This window comes from Pseudorca crassidens, chromosome 7, assembly GCF_039906515.1.
Source record: "Pseudorca crassidens isolate mPseCra1 chromosome 7, mPseCra1.hap1, whole genome shotgun sequence".
Taxonomy (NCBI): Eukaryota; Metazoa; Chordata; class Mammalia; order Artiodactyla; family Delphinidae; genus Pseudorca; species Pseudorca crassidens.
The window spans coordinates 62,692,569-62,710,115 of NC_090302.1; the positions used below are offsets into that span (position 1 = coordinate 62,692,569).

General features: G+C 37.0%; 1 protein-coding gene across 8 annotated transcripts in view; it reads right to left on the reverse strand.

Moving 5' to 3' along the window:
- The window catches only part of MPDZ (multiple PDZ domain crumbs cell polarity complex component), a 167,645-nt gene that overhangs the window by 80,135 nt on the left and 69,963 nt on the right, over positions 1-17,547 (reverse strand). For all 8 annotated transcript variants that reach the window (XM_067744394.1, XM_067744390.1, XM_067744393.1 and 5 more), the window contains 6 exons: positions 9,792-9,975; positions 8,884-8,955; positions 5,685-5,794; positions 3,273-3,419; positions 2,125-2,289; positions 531-716 (listed from right to left, as the gene is read on the reverse strand). In XM_067744394.1, the coding sequence (XP_067600495.1) occupies positions 531-716; positions 2,125-2,289; positions 3,273-3,419; positions 5,685-5,794; positions 8,884-8,955; positions 9,792-9,975 (864 nt within the window). The remainder of the gene's footprint in view (positions 1-530; positions 717-2,124; positions 2,290-3,272; positions 3,420-5,684; positions 5,795-8,883; positions 8,956-9,791; positions 9,976-17,547) is intronic.

Below are 17,547 nucleotides of genomic sequence, written 5' to 3' on the forward strand. Positions count from 1 at the left end.
AGGCCCTCAGTTACTCAACACAGAACACAACATGAGGATGCAGGCTACACCTAACCAATTTAAGATTATTCCTAAGTTTGGTCAAATAATAAGAATATTAGAATTTACAATATATCCAATTATAAGCCTATCATTCACTTCTAACAAAAGAAGTAAGTATTTAAAGTTTCTGTCTTACCACTCAAATATGAACCATCAGTTAAGAGCAAGGAAATAAAAATAATTTAGGCATATTCCCCAAAGGAACAGAAAGACTATATTTCTATAACATTCCTAAAAAGTATTCTGCATACTCTTCAAACTTCCAAGAGCTGAAATATAAAAGAGCTCAAAGAATTCAATGTCAAAAGAAATGCTTTACGATAATCAATTAATCATATAAATTATTATTCTGAAAGACTTACTAGAAACAAGAATACATCTTTGACAAATCTAAGCAGTATTATCTGCTTTTTCTCTGCTATTAACAATATATGTTTAGTATCTGTCATCTTTTTTTAAAAAAATTGTTAAAAGTAGCATATATTTACCTGATAATCTAAAATGCTAAAACCAAGTCCTCTGCTCCCTTTCTCCAGCTCTATGTTCTGAACGTTGGCTTCCCACATGGCCAAAGGTCCTTGAACCTCCTCTGCATTCTGACCCACATCGGTCATCACCAGCACAGGATCCTCTGTCTCCGAGGACCCGATAAACTCACCTAGATCTATATGAGGCTGGATAAACAGACCAGACAGCTCTTATTTCAGACGCACTAGATCCACAGATGCACATACAAACACTACAAGGAAAACAAAGATTCCCAGCATCTGTCCAGAATAAAACATGCACATATGAGTAGCAACAGCTTCTCGTGAAACCATTATGAATTAAAGTAGCAAGTCAGAAATATCTAACTTGTAATAGGCATTTAAAATGTATGGTTCAAAGAGCTCCTATAAAAATACATAGTGATTACATCTCGGCAGCATGATGGTGGGTGATTTTGACTTTTTTCATCAGTGTCTGTTATCACGTCTATCGTTAGAAAAAAAAAATGTGAAGCTATTTTGATATTAAAGAAAAATAATTTATGATAAATAAGAACAATTCAAGAGGAAGTGGCTATGTAAAAGTTCTGTACTCTAGGCAAATAAGGGTTCTAAAATCCTGTGAGCTGTACACGTGATTATTTCATTAATAAATTAACATGCACAATGGCAGGACGAGATCTGAAGTCAGATTGGCCTTGGCTTGAAGACTGTCTCTATGATTTTTCATCTGTGTTGCTTTGAGCGGCATTCTTAACCTGGGCTTCACACTTACCCATCTCATAGAATTTTTGAGGATTAAGTGAGGTAACATTTAAAAAGCACTTGGCACAGGGGTTCAAAACATTAGCTTCTTTTAGTAAAAATATACTAAAGTGAATCTGGTTCCACATTAGATAGGAAAAATGTGCTTTTGATGATGAAATGTTAGTTTAAATACTATCGTTGCTTTTTATCAATTATTGCACAGTAGAACCATGGATGCAAATCCGTCCACCTGCTTTATTATAATAATAAATACCATTACACCACATAAAATGTATTTGGATATGTATGGTGCTAGACTGACTTCTACACAATTTGGAATTATGTTTCTTATTCTCCCCTATTCTTACCACGCCTGTGACAAGCGCTGGGCTGGGGAGGTTACATAAAAGTATCTTCTACTACATATGTACCACATACTCACTACTTTCATATTTCAATTTTCTGTTAAGGGGAACGAGTGTCTAATTCATAGGAATAGTGTGAATAAATTATACAAGCACACATGCACAGTAATACCTAATATCATTATATATCATATTTAACCTACAGAGCAACCCTCTAGGATAGGCATCAAGACTCATATTTTACACAGGAGAAAAGTGAGATTCAGAAAAATGAAGTGACTTGCCCAAGGTTGCAGAGCTAGTAAGTGCCAAGCTTGATTCAAACCCACGTCTGTCTGACTCCAAGGTCTATCCCATAAGCCACAGGATTTGTGAGGAAATCAAATATCAAATAAGAGAAAAAAGGCTTAAAATTTTTTAAATAACATTTAACCTTTCCATTATACATTCAGATTAGTCTCCTATATCTGCAAACCTGGTACCTTTTCTGTTAGTTCAATGTCACATAAGTCCAGGCTCTCCAACTCTGACGGGGTGGTGGGTGGCACCGTTCGACGACAGCACACCATTGTCACCTCTATAGGCAGTTCTTTTAAAATAGTCACCACATCCTGGTGATTCTCCCCAAGTAGAGTTATGCCGTTCACCTGTGCAAAAAGAAAAGTGGGCCAAGAAAGAACATTTCCTAACATGGCTACTTTCAAAACCATTTTTTTTATTACATAAATATAAACTGTACTCAGGGGATAACCATGGCTCTGCTGTGCTGAGAACGATAGCTGGATCTGTAGTGGTGTTTCCTAAAACAATCTACACGCAACACTACAGTCTTGTTGGAATTGGACTTCTAAAGCACTCACAGGAAAATCACTAGCTTTCACCCATGTTTCATATGCCAGTGTAATAGTTTGGAAAGGGAGAGTTAATAAAATCATTCCCAAAGGATAAAGGGAAAAGGTGAAGTTTTCTTTAAATGATGTGTTATATCATTATTATATAACATAATGATATGTTATATCATTATATGTTATATCATTATATCAAAATGATATGTTATATCATTTTCTTTAAATGATATATCATAATAATCATTATTATCTTCATTATGAAAAAAATGAAGATAGAAAATGGCATGTATTATATGCTAGTATGTTATTAAAAGGGGGAGAAGCAAATATATTCAAATTTTCTTACTTATTCATGAAAAATATCTGGAAGATTGCATAGAACCAATGATAAGCAGTTACACCTAATGAAGCGTGATGAGAACTGAGTGGACTGGGACAGAAAAGAGACTTCACTGGAGTATATCTTTGTATTTGTGATTTTGAAACATGTGAATATATTACCTATTCTAAAAAGTGAATGTTTCAAAATTTTTAAAGAAAAGTTTTTATAGTTCTCCGGCCCTAAAACAAACAAACAAACAAACACTACGCAAGGAATTAGGTAAGATCAATGTACATACAGATTGAAATTTCTGCTTTGGCTGGAGTTTTACTTGCCTATCTTTCTCAAGTACACTTTGGAGGAGAAATTTTAAATAAGAACTTACTTATTCACCACATTAAGCCTCCCACAGCCTTTTAAAAATTTTATTTACAAAGGGGAAAATGAAATAGCTGCTTACTTCCAATAGCTCATCTCCACTGAAAAGCTTCCCACTGTGTCCGACAGGACCTTCCGGTAGAACAGATCGGATAAAATGATGGCCCACTGTTGCTTCCAGACTTATCCCCAACCCACTGTTCTCACTGAACTTGCTCACATGGGCCACCTGAAACAAGAAAAATCATCACAATTTTTAATATTCTTTCAGTTATTTTCTTCTCCTGTATGTATTTTATGTTCACTCCCTAAAAGGTCAAGTTTCTTACAAAAGCTTCAAAACCCTTATTGTAAAGCGGCAAACGTTTAGAGCTTTGCCTTGGAAAGAGTGTTGATATCTATCAGTTTCTTGAACCAACACAAACCAAAACGAAGTAGCCAGATGCAAGCACCCAAGACACTTTGCAGTGCCTACGGGTGCTGATAACAGATAGAGGGTAGTCAGAGTGACCACAGATAAAATCAAAAGTCTGAGCTCAAACAACAGGATAGAAAAGGCGCATCCTTAGCAGTTCCCGTGTGCCAGGACTGTGCTAACCCCATTACACAGATTATCTCACTTAGTTCTCATAAATAGGTACAATGTCTATCCTTGCTTCCCAAATTGGAAAACAAGGTTCTGAGAGGTTACCTTCAACAGAGTCACACAGCTACAAAAGTGCTTTGAACCTCAGCAGTCTGAACCTAGAGCCCAGGCTCTGGACCATACACTGTATCAAGGGGACAACACTTGTCTTTAAAAGTGAATCAAAGCTTAAAACAGGAGAATAAACTTTCTATTTCCTACTGTTACACTAAATAATGAGAAATGTTAGGAATTCACCATTTTCACAAAGAGTCCATTCATTATAATATTAAAATCAGAAAGTATACTAAAGATGATCTGCTTTATCCCCTTTATTTTATAGTTAAGGAAACTGAGGGATAAAAGGACTGAGAAAAATGTTGAATTATAAGAGATCTTTTTCAAATCTTAATGATAACAAGCACAGGGTTAATACTAGATGTTGCACTATCTGACTTTGCAATCTAATGCTGGATGAAATCCTTCTACTTCTTAAAATCCAATTTAGGTATCACTTCCTCCGAGCAGCTCTCCAGGTCCCCATTTAAATGTCCATCAATCCTTCTCTCTACTACTCCTCCTGTAACTTCATTTTTGCTGTATAACTACATAGAAAATAATTTGAAGTCCAGATCTATGTCAATATTTACCTGGAGTTTAATGAAGACCTATAAATAGCTTAGTTCTTTCTTATAGTAAAATCCCACGCTTGACATATTAATGGAAGTGCCACCAAGAGAGCATGTGCACAAAGAGCAGTTAAAAGTCCACGGTCTTGGGTCTGATCTCTGTGAGAAAATGGCTGGGGAAAGGGCGCTCTTCACTATTCAGTTAGCGCCTGAAGGAGTGCAGCCTCAGTTATTCGTGCCAGTCACGCTAACCCCACCCCACAGAAGGAATCTCCCAACTTTCCTTTCCTGCTAAATTAACTACAGTTAAGCTGGACTTTGTTGTATTTTTTCCTTGACTCAATTTAAAATGGTAACAGCAGCTGTACTTACTCAAATCTCATTTGACTGTTAACCATCTTGAGTGTTTAAAAAAAAAACAACTTTGTAATGAGTATTAAAAACTAAGAATACTACTTGGCACAAAGTACTCAATAAATGTTAGTTATTACTTATATGTCATTATCTGTTGTGCTTTATCGCTTCTAATCTACAGTTACTTGAATATTATAAGCAATATGAAAAATTTTACCTAACCTAGTATTTTATTGTTCCTTTGGAAATTCCTGAAAGTTGCTGCTATATACCTAAAGATTCATAATTTGTGTCTACTTTGTTAAACCTCTTTTTAAAATAGCAGATCACAACTGCTACCCTAGGTATGCAAACCTTTAATAAACAAAATGCTCACTATGGCATAAGTGAAACAAAGAAAAGCATGCAGAATAAAAACCCTCAAGGAGAGTAAAAGCATAAGAGTGATAAGGAAGAAATAGCAAATTACAGTTCTGCACATAGGGCATGATGATTTTTGTTTTATTTTCAAGTAAATTCTGTCATTCTATTCTGATTCTTTCCACGAGTCCTAGGAATAAGAATCAGAAAAACATTTCCTAATATCTAAATAATATATACAACTGTAAGAAATACTGATGAATTATAAGTTCTAAAACTCCCATCTCATTTTTACTTCAGCTCCTTGGTTACTCTCCAACTTGAAATTTTTAAATATCTGAATCAGCACATTTAGGTCTTTGAAAAAAGCCCTTGGCGTTTGTTACTTCTCTAAGACTTGAAAAAACCCCTGGGCGTTTGCTACTTCTCCAAGACTCTTCATGACGGTCATCTTTATTATTGTCAGGAACTTCCTGCTCAAATACAGTTCACAAGTTAGGAAGTTAGGGAGGAGAAGCTAACCCACCACTATTTCATAATTAATGCCCATAATCCTCTGCCACTTGGTCAGCAGGGCAGCTTCCTGTTGTTGAGCATCTTCTGTATCTTCTCTCTCAGCTGACAGTAATGGATACCCTGAAAGAGGTGACACAATTAGTGACATACCACAAAAATCTCCATATCTGAACATTCGGTACCAGGGACACTGTGATCACAACCTGTCATACCAAGTCTGACTGTTCACTCAATACATGAGTTACTCTTATTTCTCTACACATCTTAATAATTCAGTTCAGAAGCCTATCATCTGCATGTTCCAAAACTATTCTCTTTTAAGAGATATCTTTTAGGTCTTAACTATAGTTCCATTAAAGTATTCATATATTGTCTAACTTTTATTTAAAAGAACAAGGACTCCAAGTAGCTCCAGGATTCACTTGGTGGCCCTCTTGTGACTCTATATTAAAAAGTCACACTGCCTTCTATGTTAGTGTATCTCTTTCATTTTCATTTGGTTCTACAGAGTAGAGAAGGGACCATGCTATGACTTAGCAAAAACAAATAAATTAACAAATAATATATGTACCTCCATGTACAATAAGAAAATATAAATAAGAAACAAATGGAAAATGTACTTTAAGTTAAAACCCTATGACTGGAATCATACTAATTGGCAAAAAAAGGAACATGAAAAAATAGAAAAGAAAATCACTAAACAAGTTATGTAAACAATACTGAATTAAAACACTTAGCTAAAATAAACTGGTTGAGAAAAATTTTCAAGTCATATTCAAAGATTTCCATGACATCACAGTTTTTACTCATAACGGTTGTCTTCTAAAAAAAAAAAATCTCTACACGCCACTACTCCTTATATTAGATTTTCAATATCACTTTTTAGCATTCAAATTTCAAATTTAAAAGTATTCTAAAATTCAAATTTCTCATTAGCTGCTTCCTTGTTAGTGGAATGAATGAGCTTCCACTCCAGGACTATTTTTCAGGTTTGTTATGTGTCAGATTAATAAAACGATTCTGTTTTCTCTTTGAGAAACTGGAAACAGTAATCGATATATTTCTGGAGACTAGCCCCCCAAAATGAGTGTTTTCTCATTCCAGAGAAGTATGAATGTGCAGCGGTGAACACAGACTACAGGAAACCTTTCAAGCTGATGAAGGTTAGAAAGAGGAGGGTCAGCTAGTCCTACCTCCTCCCATAACCCCATTCTCTGATTCTGTTGTGTTTACACAGGTGGGCAGTGATTCAAGCAGGGTGGGATTTGGAATGGAGAAAGTGGGGAATCTGTAAGCTGCTGATAACAACAGTCTGAAATTTGTATTCATACAACCAACCTACAGTCACAAAACCCTTCATTCTCCCCCTTTCACAAATGCCCCAAGATCAGATTTCAGGCATATTTAAAAAACCATAAAGTCATCATTTGTAGTGAGGTGGATGGACCTAGAGTCTGTCATACAGAGTGAAGTAAGTCAGAAAGAGAAAAAAAAAATACCGTATGCTAACACATATATATGGAATTTTTTAAAAAATGGTCGTGGAGAACCTAGGGGCAGGACGGGAATCAAGATACAGACATAGATAATGGACTTGAGGACACAGGGAGGGGGAAGGGTAAGCTGGGATGAAGTGAGAGAGTGGCATGGACATATATACACTACCAAATGTAAAACAGATAGCTAGTGGGAAGCAGCTGCATAGCACAGGCAGATCAGCTCAGTGCTCTGTGACCACCTAGAGGGGTGGGATAGGGAGTGTGGGAAGGAGATGCAAGAGGGGGGGATATGGGGATATATGTATAGCTGATTCACTTTGTTTTATATAAAGCAGAAACTAACACACCATTGTGAAGCAATTATACTCCAATAAAGATGTAAAAAATAAATTTTAAAAAAAATTGAAAAATTAAAATTAAAAAAAAAAAAGTCTAGTCTCCTGACGTTACTGTGAAGTCAAATGATTTGTCCAGGCTCACATTATGAGTCAAATTTCTGTGGAAGAGGCAACATCTTATCCCCTGTCAGAGGACCAGCACTAGAACAGATGCATTAGAATCATTCAGACATTTTTCCTTTACTTTATTTTTAAAAGAATGTAGGACTCCTGATTCTAAGTCTAGACCCTCTCCCACCTAGCCTCCCATACACATATGCACATTCACCAAAGCAAAACAGATGGCTGAGCCTTCAAGACCATCCCCCACACCCATCCCTTCTTACTCTCTCAAGTTTTATGCTTTGAAACATTTTTATCCTGTCCCACTCCTCTGGATATTCATATTATCCTAAATAATTTCTACACCTATGAGTGTAAAACTAGCAAAATGTGACTAAATCCCTGAGAGTCCTACACCTGTCACTCCTGGGATATCACTGCAAACACAAATATCCCTTTAAAATAAAAAAGTTAAATCACAATTTTCAGTAGAAAAAAAATAATGAAAGAGGAACTATTTTAAAGAACTACAAAGCTTCAATCTAATTATTTAGTGAAGGGCAGAATTCTCATAAGGAAGATCAGTCTTGGACTTTGTTCACTGGATTTAACTTATCAAACACCTAAAGCAATATGACAGGTCAGGGAAGCACACAGCATCCAGCCTAAAACAAAGGCAGCAACATTCGGGCATAATTATATACTAAAACTATGCCGCCCTAAAATTTTTGAAAAAGTTTGATGAATTCTAGGTATATAGTGAGAGAAACCTCAGAGAGGCTTAATAATTTCTCATGTAATTCCTTTCAAAATTTAAAACTTTCGAAAAATTTAGAAGAAAAAGTCCCCAAAATAAGGATAATTTCATTCCTAAGAGCTTATGCTTTAAAGATTCTCTTGTGTTTATTTAAAAAATCCTTTTAACTTCATTACTGCTTGCTCAAGAAGAGACAACTTGGATCTATCCTAAGAAATAAGGGGAATGAAATAAAGCCATGTATGTAACTGAATGATTCCTAAAGGTTCTGATTTAAAAAAATGTAGAAGAAAAAAAAAGACGGACTCAGCAAGAAAATCTGCCAGCTATAAACTATTTTAATCTACTGGAGCAATTAATCAATCTGTAAATAAGGATTTTCAAGAATCTTTTTTGAAAGTTTTTTTTTTTTTTTGTAATTTACAATATATCCAGAGAGGTTGAATCACATCTATAAAAATCATTTCTCTAAAAATCAATAAAGAACATAAAAACCTGGCTCCAAGTGTTTACCTTCTTCTTCAATTGGTAATATGCTGGTGTTTCTCCTCAAAGATAAAGAATCTTCATCTTCTTCATAATTTTCTTAAAGATAAGAAAGTTTAGTAGTTATGTCTGTAATATAATCAAGCACTTGAATTTTTCAAACCCCGCTTTATTTGAACACCTAAATGAGAGTTTGCTTTTTGTAGGTAAACTTTTCATCAACCACATGTACTTAAAGTTCTTCTGTTAATGGTACAAAGAAGTAATGAAGTTCTCCTGTGACTTGCTTCCCTCTCTCCTGGTCTGCAATTAGTAGTGTACGGCATAAATACCAGAAAGGTCAACAGTCTGAGAAATAAAACACACTTTCAAACCAACAGCCTGACTTCTAGCAATAAATACTTGCATCAGGGAGCTACACGAGGATTTCAGTAATTTTCAGACATATCCATGTACAAACAGCTTATGAATGGCATTTCTAAATGTGGAAATAGGAGTCTCATGGTCTACTGACTGAGCTAGCCAAGCCTACACACTGAATTAAAGTTGATTCCTTCAAGGAAAGGGTGGGCATTTAGAAACATTATGGGGGTCACACACATAATCTAGGCAGAACATATTTCCCCCTAAAGAGAAAACGTAGCAATGACATCCAAGAGTAAGGCAAGGACAGAAAGCAAATGACTGCACGTGTTTCCAAATGAGAAGTGGTGACTGAATAAACAGTATAGAAATCTGCTTTATTCGGAAGCCCATTCTATAGTTAATGGATGCATCTCTGGTTCCAGTTAATCTCAACTTTAATAAATTCCCTTTTTACTTGGTTCATAATGAATACTTAAGACAAAAAGTGACTCTTTAAATAATTTCAGAATTAGAAAAAATACAAAATGATGTTAAGAGTCTAACTGAAAACCAGATTCACGTGGCCTTACCTTTGCTTACACTTGCATGAACAGGAGACAAAACTGCATCTTTTGTGATGTCCTCCCGTGACGCGAGCTCAGCGTCCTCCTTTGCTCCTCTCCTCATTAATGTCAGGTGAACAGTCTGTCCTGTGTGTCGCAACACCTCTACTGCTTGTTGATTGGTAAAACCTTGAAGGTTTGTGCCATCTACCTATGATAAGAACAAGACATGTTAAAAATAAAAGGATAGCTGTATTACCAACCCACGAAACACACGGTTACTGCTTGTCAGTGAGAACAAAATTGGGAATGAGTATTCCCCTAGGTGGGGGGATGGGCTAAAACCTGTCTGGGGACCAGTACTGGCTCAGACGCACTGGAATCACGCAGGAGTGTTTCATCTGTTTTAATACAAACTAAGGGGTCTCACTTCCAGAAATTATGAGCCAGCGAGTCTAGAGAGGGGGCCAGGATTCTCCACCTTTTAAAATATTCTTTTATATTTCTTAGGGGAACCTAACGCACAGTCAAGTTTGGAAATCAGTCCTAGGCAGGATACAGAGGTATAGAGGACAGTGAGGAAGTGGCTACTGAGAGTGCTGACGAATTCCGAAATCATACTTACACCGGCTTTAAAAAAAGAAAGATGACAAAACTACCTTCCTTTTTATTTCTTTGCCTCTTCAAAAAATATTTTCCCTTTTTATAGTTCACAAATGACAAAACACTTGATGGTGCCCCTGTGATCTTTCCAAACTACAGATATGATTCCATCACCCCCCACCCCGGCCTTTCGTAGAACACTCCTTGAGACAATGCTCCAAATTTTTAACATGGCTTAGGATGGCTGTGTCAACCCCACCTCCCATCACCAACCTCATCCTGCGGGATGCTGCCTATTTCTCTGCACTCCAGCCCCAGAGGACCATTTCCGTTTCTCTGACCTGCAGTGCTCCCTTCAGCCGTGAGGTCTTTGCAAGTTCTATTCCCTCAGTCTAGACTCTCTGGACAGCCTGCTCCAGCCCATGCTCTTTCTTATCTATTTACTAAAACACCCATAAGTACTTTAGATCTCAGTTCAATAGTTATTTCCACAGTTAAGCTATCTTGAGGCCCCTGACTTTAGTCAAAGTCCCCTTTACCATTTCTCCTTCACAGCACTTATCAGAAATTTAATTTTACGTTTTCTGTCGTTATTTGGTTTATTTCTGCATCCTCCAAGAGGACAGGCTCTGTGTGGCATCAAACACAGTGCTGGGAATTCCCTCACGGTCCAGTGGTTAGGACTCCGCGTTCTCACTGCCAATGGCCTGGGGTTCGATCCCTGGCCAGGGAACTAAGAGCCCACAGGCCATGCGGCCACCAAAACAAACAAATAAACAAACAAAAACACAGTGCTGTTCACACAGTAGATATTCACAAATGAGAAATGAGAAACTGGCTCATATGTCAAAGGTTTATTTGGAAAGCAAATTATATTTTTGAATTAATAAATGCAGATTATAACACCTTATTTTTTAATACATAAAATTTGAAAACAATTTGGAAAACTGGAACAATAAATTTAATGTTGAAATTCAAAGTCACTGATATTCCTTTTGAATTGTGAAATGACTATAAAATGGCTATTAAGTGTCATGCTTTTCTGAGCACAGTGCTGACCACATTAGGCACTCAAATATTTACTAAATGAATGAGAACTACAATAAAGACCTAGATCAGTGATCTCCAAGATGAAGTACCCTTACTGCAGAGGTTTCTGGAAGAATATAACACACTCTTAATTAAACATATTTTAAATCTCATTTGTTTTACACACACACATATATAATACATACATTAACTATGTATATAAAACAATATATATAATACATATAAAACAACATATATCATATATGAATATATAGAGAGGATAAAAGAGGAAGGAGAAAGGGGTAGTTTATAGATCGATAGATACAGATTTTTTTACCAATGGGGATATTCAGTCAGAAACCTAGAGACCTCTGATCTAAATGATCAACTGGACTTTGGAAGTTACTTAAGTTTTGTACGACACTTTTGAGTTAAATGGCAACTTGCACATAGGTGTCTAACACTCTCCTCTTTCCTCCCACCACCACCTTGTTGATTCCCTCTTGGAAAGACTAGTAAAAATATAATAACAGAGAAAACACCATAACAAAACTGGAAACCATGGAAGAAGACAAGTCCCTATACCAGTAACTTGGAGGAACTTCTATGAGGAATGGTCTGAACATGACGAGATTGAAGGCAGGCCAGCTGGATCTCTAAATTTGAGGGAATAGTTTCTCTCGTCTGTTAAGATGAAACTTCAGTAAAATCCAACAACTGCCCTTCATTAAAAGGAGGAAGTCAGGGCTTCCCTGGTGGCGCAGTGGTTGGGAGTCCGCCTGCCGATGCAGGGGACACGGGTTTGTGCCCTGGTCCGGGAATATCCCACATGACGCAGAACGGCTGGGCCCGTGAGCCATGGCCGCTAAGCCTGCGCGTCCGGAGCCTGTGCTCCGCAACGGGAGAGGCCACGACAGTGAGAGGTCCGCGTACCACAAAAAAAAAAAAAAAAAAAAAAAAGAAAGTCAGATGGTACATGTGGACCCTAACCAGTGATTCTAAAAACTACACCAAGTGCTAGAGGTCACACCAAGCTGGGAGCATGGGGCAGCACAGAATTACATATGTGCAGTGAAGTCACACTATGCACACACATGCATACGCACACAACCCCAACTAACTCCAGGTTACACAAAGAAAACAATCTCTTACTATAGAGAGGTAACGTTCCCCATTGTGGTTTCCCGGTTTCCTCTCTATTAATCTACAAGTGAAACTGACTAAATTTAAACTTTCCCCTTCCTTCTTGCTTTGTCAATTCCTGAATTATTTGTACAGAAATCCATCTCAACTCCCTTTTGTACAAGCATAGTTCTCACTGAGATCTCTGAGAATAACTAAAGGTCACAAGAATTGAATACCACAGTCCAAAAGAAGGCAAGTGCCCTGAAGCATCAGTACAAACATCTTCCATCTTTCCTGTCACTGCAGTGAACAGGAAAAAAGGTATTTTCTGAAACTTCCCTTCAAAGGAATTCATAATTCATTATATTGATGGAAGTAGGGATTATACATACAAAGAAGGAACAAGTATCTACCAAAAAAGAAAAAGAAAACTGTTACAGTGAAGGCAGTCAACAGGATTTTAAATACTGCAAAAACAAAGTCAAGGAATGGAAGACAGGAATATGCAATTTTCCCATATTTCAGAGGATAAGAATAAATAGATAAAAATGGTCAGGGAAATAAGACTGAAGACATAATGTGGCTGATCTAGAAAATCAATGTAATTGTGAAAAGAAATACAAGGAGAAGAGAATAATTGAGGAAAATTGAAGAAGAGAATAATTGAGAAGAGAATAATTGAGAAGAGAATAATTGAGAAAAAAATAGTTGAGGAAAAAAATAATTGAGGAAAATAATTGAGGAAGTAAAAAAAAATAACTGAGGAAAAAAATAATCAAAGAAATGATTAGTAGATAAAGAAATTTGCCTCTATAAATCAGAGGTATATGAAAAACTAGGGGAAAAAAACTAACACCGGACATATCATGGTTAAATTCTTAGATTTCAAAAATCAAAAGAAAAAAATCTATCAGCATCTAGGCAACAGAGTGAGCAGGTAATCCTTTGTGAAAGAAATTACAAACCCAAAATTTTGTATTCAGTGTTAACATATGTGAAAATGGAAATTATGTTTGAGATGCTATGATTATTTATATCCTATATCGTGTTGTGAGATGGCCACCATGCAGAAATTTAAACTAACTGGTCAAGAATTATAATTTGTACACATTTAGGGCATAAATGGGCTGGGTTGTTAGAGATTAGGAAAAATTTAAAGGAGGTTTGTTTTGTTTTTTTCTAGAGAGAAGAGTGTTGTAAGTCCCCACTCCACCTAGATGTTTAGCCTTTGACCACAAGTCAGAAGAGCTGCATCACGTGTTGTAGGGAAGAAGGTAGTAGACTGTGTCTAGCTCTGTAAGGAGGTTAAGGGAGAGGCTGTTTAACTGCTCGGAAAGTGAAGCAAGAGAAAACTATTATGTTGAGAACTGCTCAAAAGCCTAACTCTGTCTGGGCACAGACCAGAAGGGGACCACACACACACACACAGACACACACACAGACACACACAGACACACACACACAAACACACACACACACACGAGACAGCCAGGCTGGAGCCATCTTGAAACCTACCCAAGAGTACTCCTAGGGAATAATGGCACCCCAAAGAGAGAATCTATGGAGCAGAATGCTGAGAAACCAGGGCCAAAGGGAAGAAGAGTCAGTCAGATGAAAAAATCTACCATCTGTCATGGAAAGTTCAAATATCTCCACAAGGATCTCTCAGGAATCCAAGAAGGAACCCTAAATGACAGTCGGTTTTGAATATCCTCCAGGTTCACTCAGTACAAAGCCATCTTACAATAGTGTCAGTCAAGGATGAAGTGTCTTACTGTCTTTTCCTCTCTTCCTTCTCTCACCTTTTACACTGGTAAGAGTCAGAAAGCAAATGAGAAGGTGAGGGAGGAAAAGAAAAGCTAGGTAGGGAAGACATACTGGAGAGTGCATTCTCTATCCCTATGTAAGCCATCAGTTCATAGCAGGCTTCTGGGAGGCCAGGGAGGCAGTCTGAAATTAATTCTTTAGGAAGGGAAATTTTTAATACTAAATTGGGGTTGTATTTGGTGATTTTTGATTGGCCAAAGGCCTTTTACTCTCTAAGAACAATGTAAGTCATGGCACTTGCCTAAGATTTCTTCCAGGGAAAAGGGAAGACCCTTCCCTATAAAAAACTAAAAGAGAGTTGATGACAAAATTTCCAAGGTTGTTTAAGATTACCCCCCCTAAGTCTTCCTTATGCAAAGTCTATGTTATCCCGAGCCAAATCATTCAAGTGTGCAAAGGCAACAGAAGAGGTTATCAGACAGAAAAGGTTCAGAAAGTCTACCAACACATTCTTTCATTTATCGTCATTTATCGTCTGGGAAGATCCCACGGATCTCCACGGCATGTGGGATCCTCCCGGACCGGGGCACGAACCCGTGTCCCCTGCATCGGCAGGCGGACTCTCAACCACTGCGCCACCAGGGAAGCCCTTTATGGCTCAATTTTTAAATGCAGTTTCACTAAGAAAAATCGAATGTATATGATTTTTTCTACTAAGTAGCAATAAAGTAGATTTTTCCTACTTAGTAGCAATAAAGTTCATTATGTAAAGGAAAAAAACACATTTTTCCCTTTTTTTCAAAACCTGATGACCTGAATTTTAAAATATATTCCTTACACAAATGTCAGAGATGGTAGGTACTAGCACAGAAGAAATTGCTATAATGGAATAACCACGGACTTTTAAACCTAGACGTTGGTTCAAATTTCTCAGTATCTTCATCTGTAATATGAGAATAATGGTACCCACTTTCCCAAAATTACAGCACATGGCACTTTGTACTGGAAAGATGCTCAGAAACTGTTATTATTATTAATAAAGTGAAGAAGTGATTAATAAACATGAAAACCCCAAGCCCTATGGGAGCAGTTTCTGATCAACATAATTACACCCATCATACATATGAGACAAGGTCACCAAAACCTAAATCAGGGCTCAGGCCATCTCTGATCCCTCAATATCACAGGAAGAGAGTTAAGAGGTGGCTTCAGACCCAACTGTCCCAGAGACAAAAGTGCTGTGGAACTAGGTGCAATGGCAGTAAACTGCCTATGTGCCATCTCAAGGAGAGATCCAACATCCTCAAAATGTGCAGTGCAGATACCACAATTAACAGGTGCAATTAATAAGGGGAGAAATCCTAGTTAGAACAAATGGAAAAGCCCAGCTCCTTAGCACACTCAATCTAGCTGGCCAAGCCTCCTCCAATGTGGCCTATACCTATACACACATACAAAACTTGGGACTATTAACAAAGTCACAGAATACCAAAGGCAACACTTGATACCTTTCCTTATTTATCAATATATGCTTGTTTAGAATTTTTTTTAAATCAGACGTTAATTCTATACTGCTTTTATCAAGGATCTCTGTATACCAATCTAAAAAAATGAGTATATGATTTTATCTAATGACAAGGTTGGTCAACTTTAAAAAAAAATAGACCTTTTATTAAATAATTCCTATATAGAATACCAATATATAATGTGGGAAAAATAGTCTCTATTCCCCGCCCCGTAATGTCTACAGTGAAACTCTAGGGGTCAACAGAGCACAATTCGTAAAACAGGAATCTTATAACAAAAGAGTTTAATGTTTCAAAATAATACATCCTCAAAATAGTAGGAAATAATTTCTTAATCTTCTCACCATCTCAACAATTACAAAATAAAAACATAGTTCCAAATAGCTGCTGCTAGGACAAAATTGAAAAAAAAAAAATCAAATACAGCAGTTGTGAAAAGGAACTAGTGTGAAGAACTTTCCTACCCGTATCTCAAAAGCCCACAAGATGATGGTATTTTGCACAAAATTAATGCATGATCAAAAGTACTGCATCATGTTCCTTAAAAGTCGAGGTGCTTCCAACTTTGAAGAGAATGTTGCTAAAAATTAAAAATATAACATTGATGACAGCAAAGACAGTGATTTTATTGAAAGCAAGAAAATACTTCAGAAGAAGGGTGCTTCTGCTTTTGAGTCAAAAATTTCCTTTAGCACTGATCTTGCCTAAGCGAAATTATATTTGAGATTCCACTTATATAAGAATGAAAATAATGACAAGCTTGAAAGGAAACTTTTATGAGACTTAAATGTGTAATCATTTCAGACCCTTAATAAATATCTGCTTAATTAAACTGTACTTATGTGCCATGCATACTATGTATTTTAAATAAACAACTCATTTGGTTTTCCTAAAAATCATACAAGGGAAGTGTCTTTATCCCAATTTTGTAGGTTAAGGAATCTTGCTTCTTGCTAAATGGTTAAACATGGAGTTATATGATCCAGCATTTCCACTCCTAAGTATACACCCAGGAGAAATGAAAACATACTTCCACACAAAAGTTTGTACATGAATGTTCACAGCGGCATTGTCTGTAATAGCCAAAAAGTGGAAACAACTCAAATGTCCATCAACTAATGAATGGATAAATAAAATGTAGTGTGTCTCTACAATGGAATATTATTCAGCTATAAAAAGAAATTAAGGGGCTTCCCTGGTGGCGCAGTGGTTGAGAGTCCGCCTGCCGATGCAGGGGACACGGGTTCATGCCCCAGTCTGGGAAGATCCCACATGCTGCGGAGCAGCTGGGCCCGTGAGCCATGGCCGCTGAGCCTGTGCGTCCGGAGCCTGTGCTCCGCAACGAGAGAGGCCACAACAGTGAGAGGCCCACGTACCGCAAAAAAAAAAAAAAAAGAAAAGAAATTAAGAATTGATACATGCTACAACATAGATGAACCTTGAAAACATTATGCTAAGCAAAAGAAGCAAATCACAAAGGACCACCTACTGAATGATTCCATTTACATGAAATGTCCAGAATAGGCAAATCTATTGAGATAGGAAGTAGATTGGTAGTTGTGCAGGGCTGGGAGGATGGAGGAATTAGGGAGTAACTGCTAATGGGATGGGTTTCTTTTAAAGGTTAATGAAAATGTTCTAAAATTGATTGTGATCATGAACGCACAACTGTAAAGATACTAAAAGCTTCTGAATCGTACACTTTAAATGGGCAAATTGTATGTTCTGTGAGT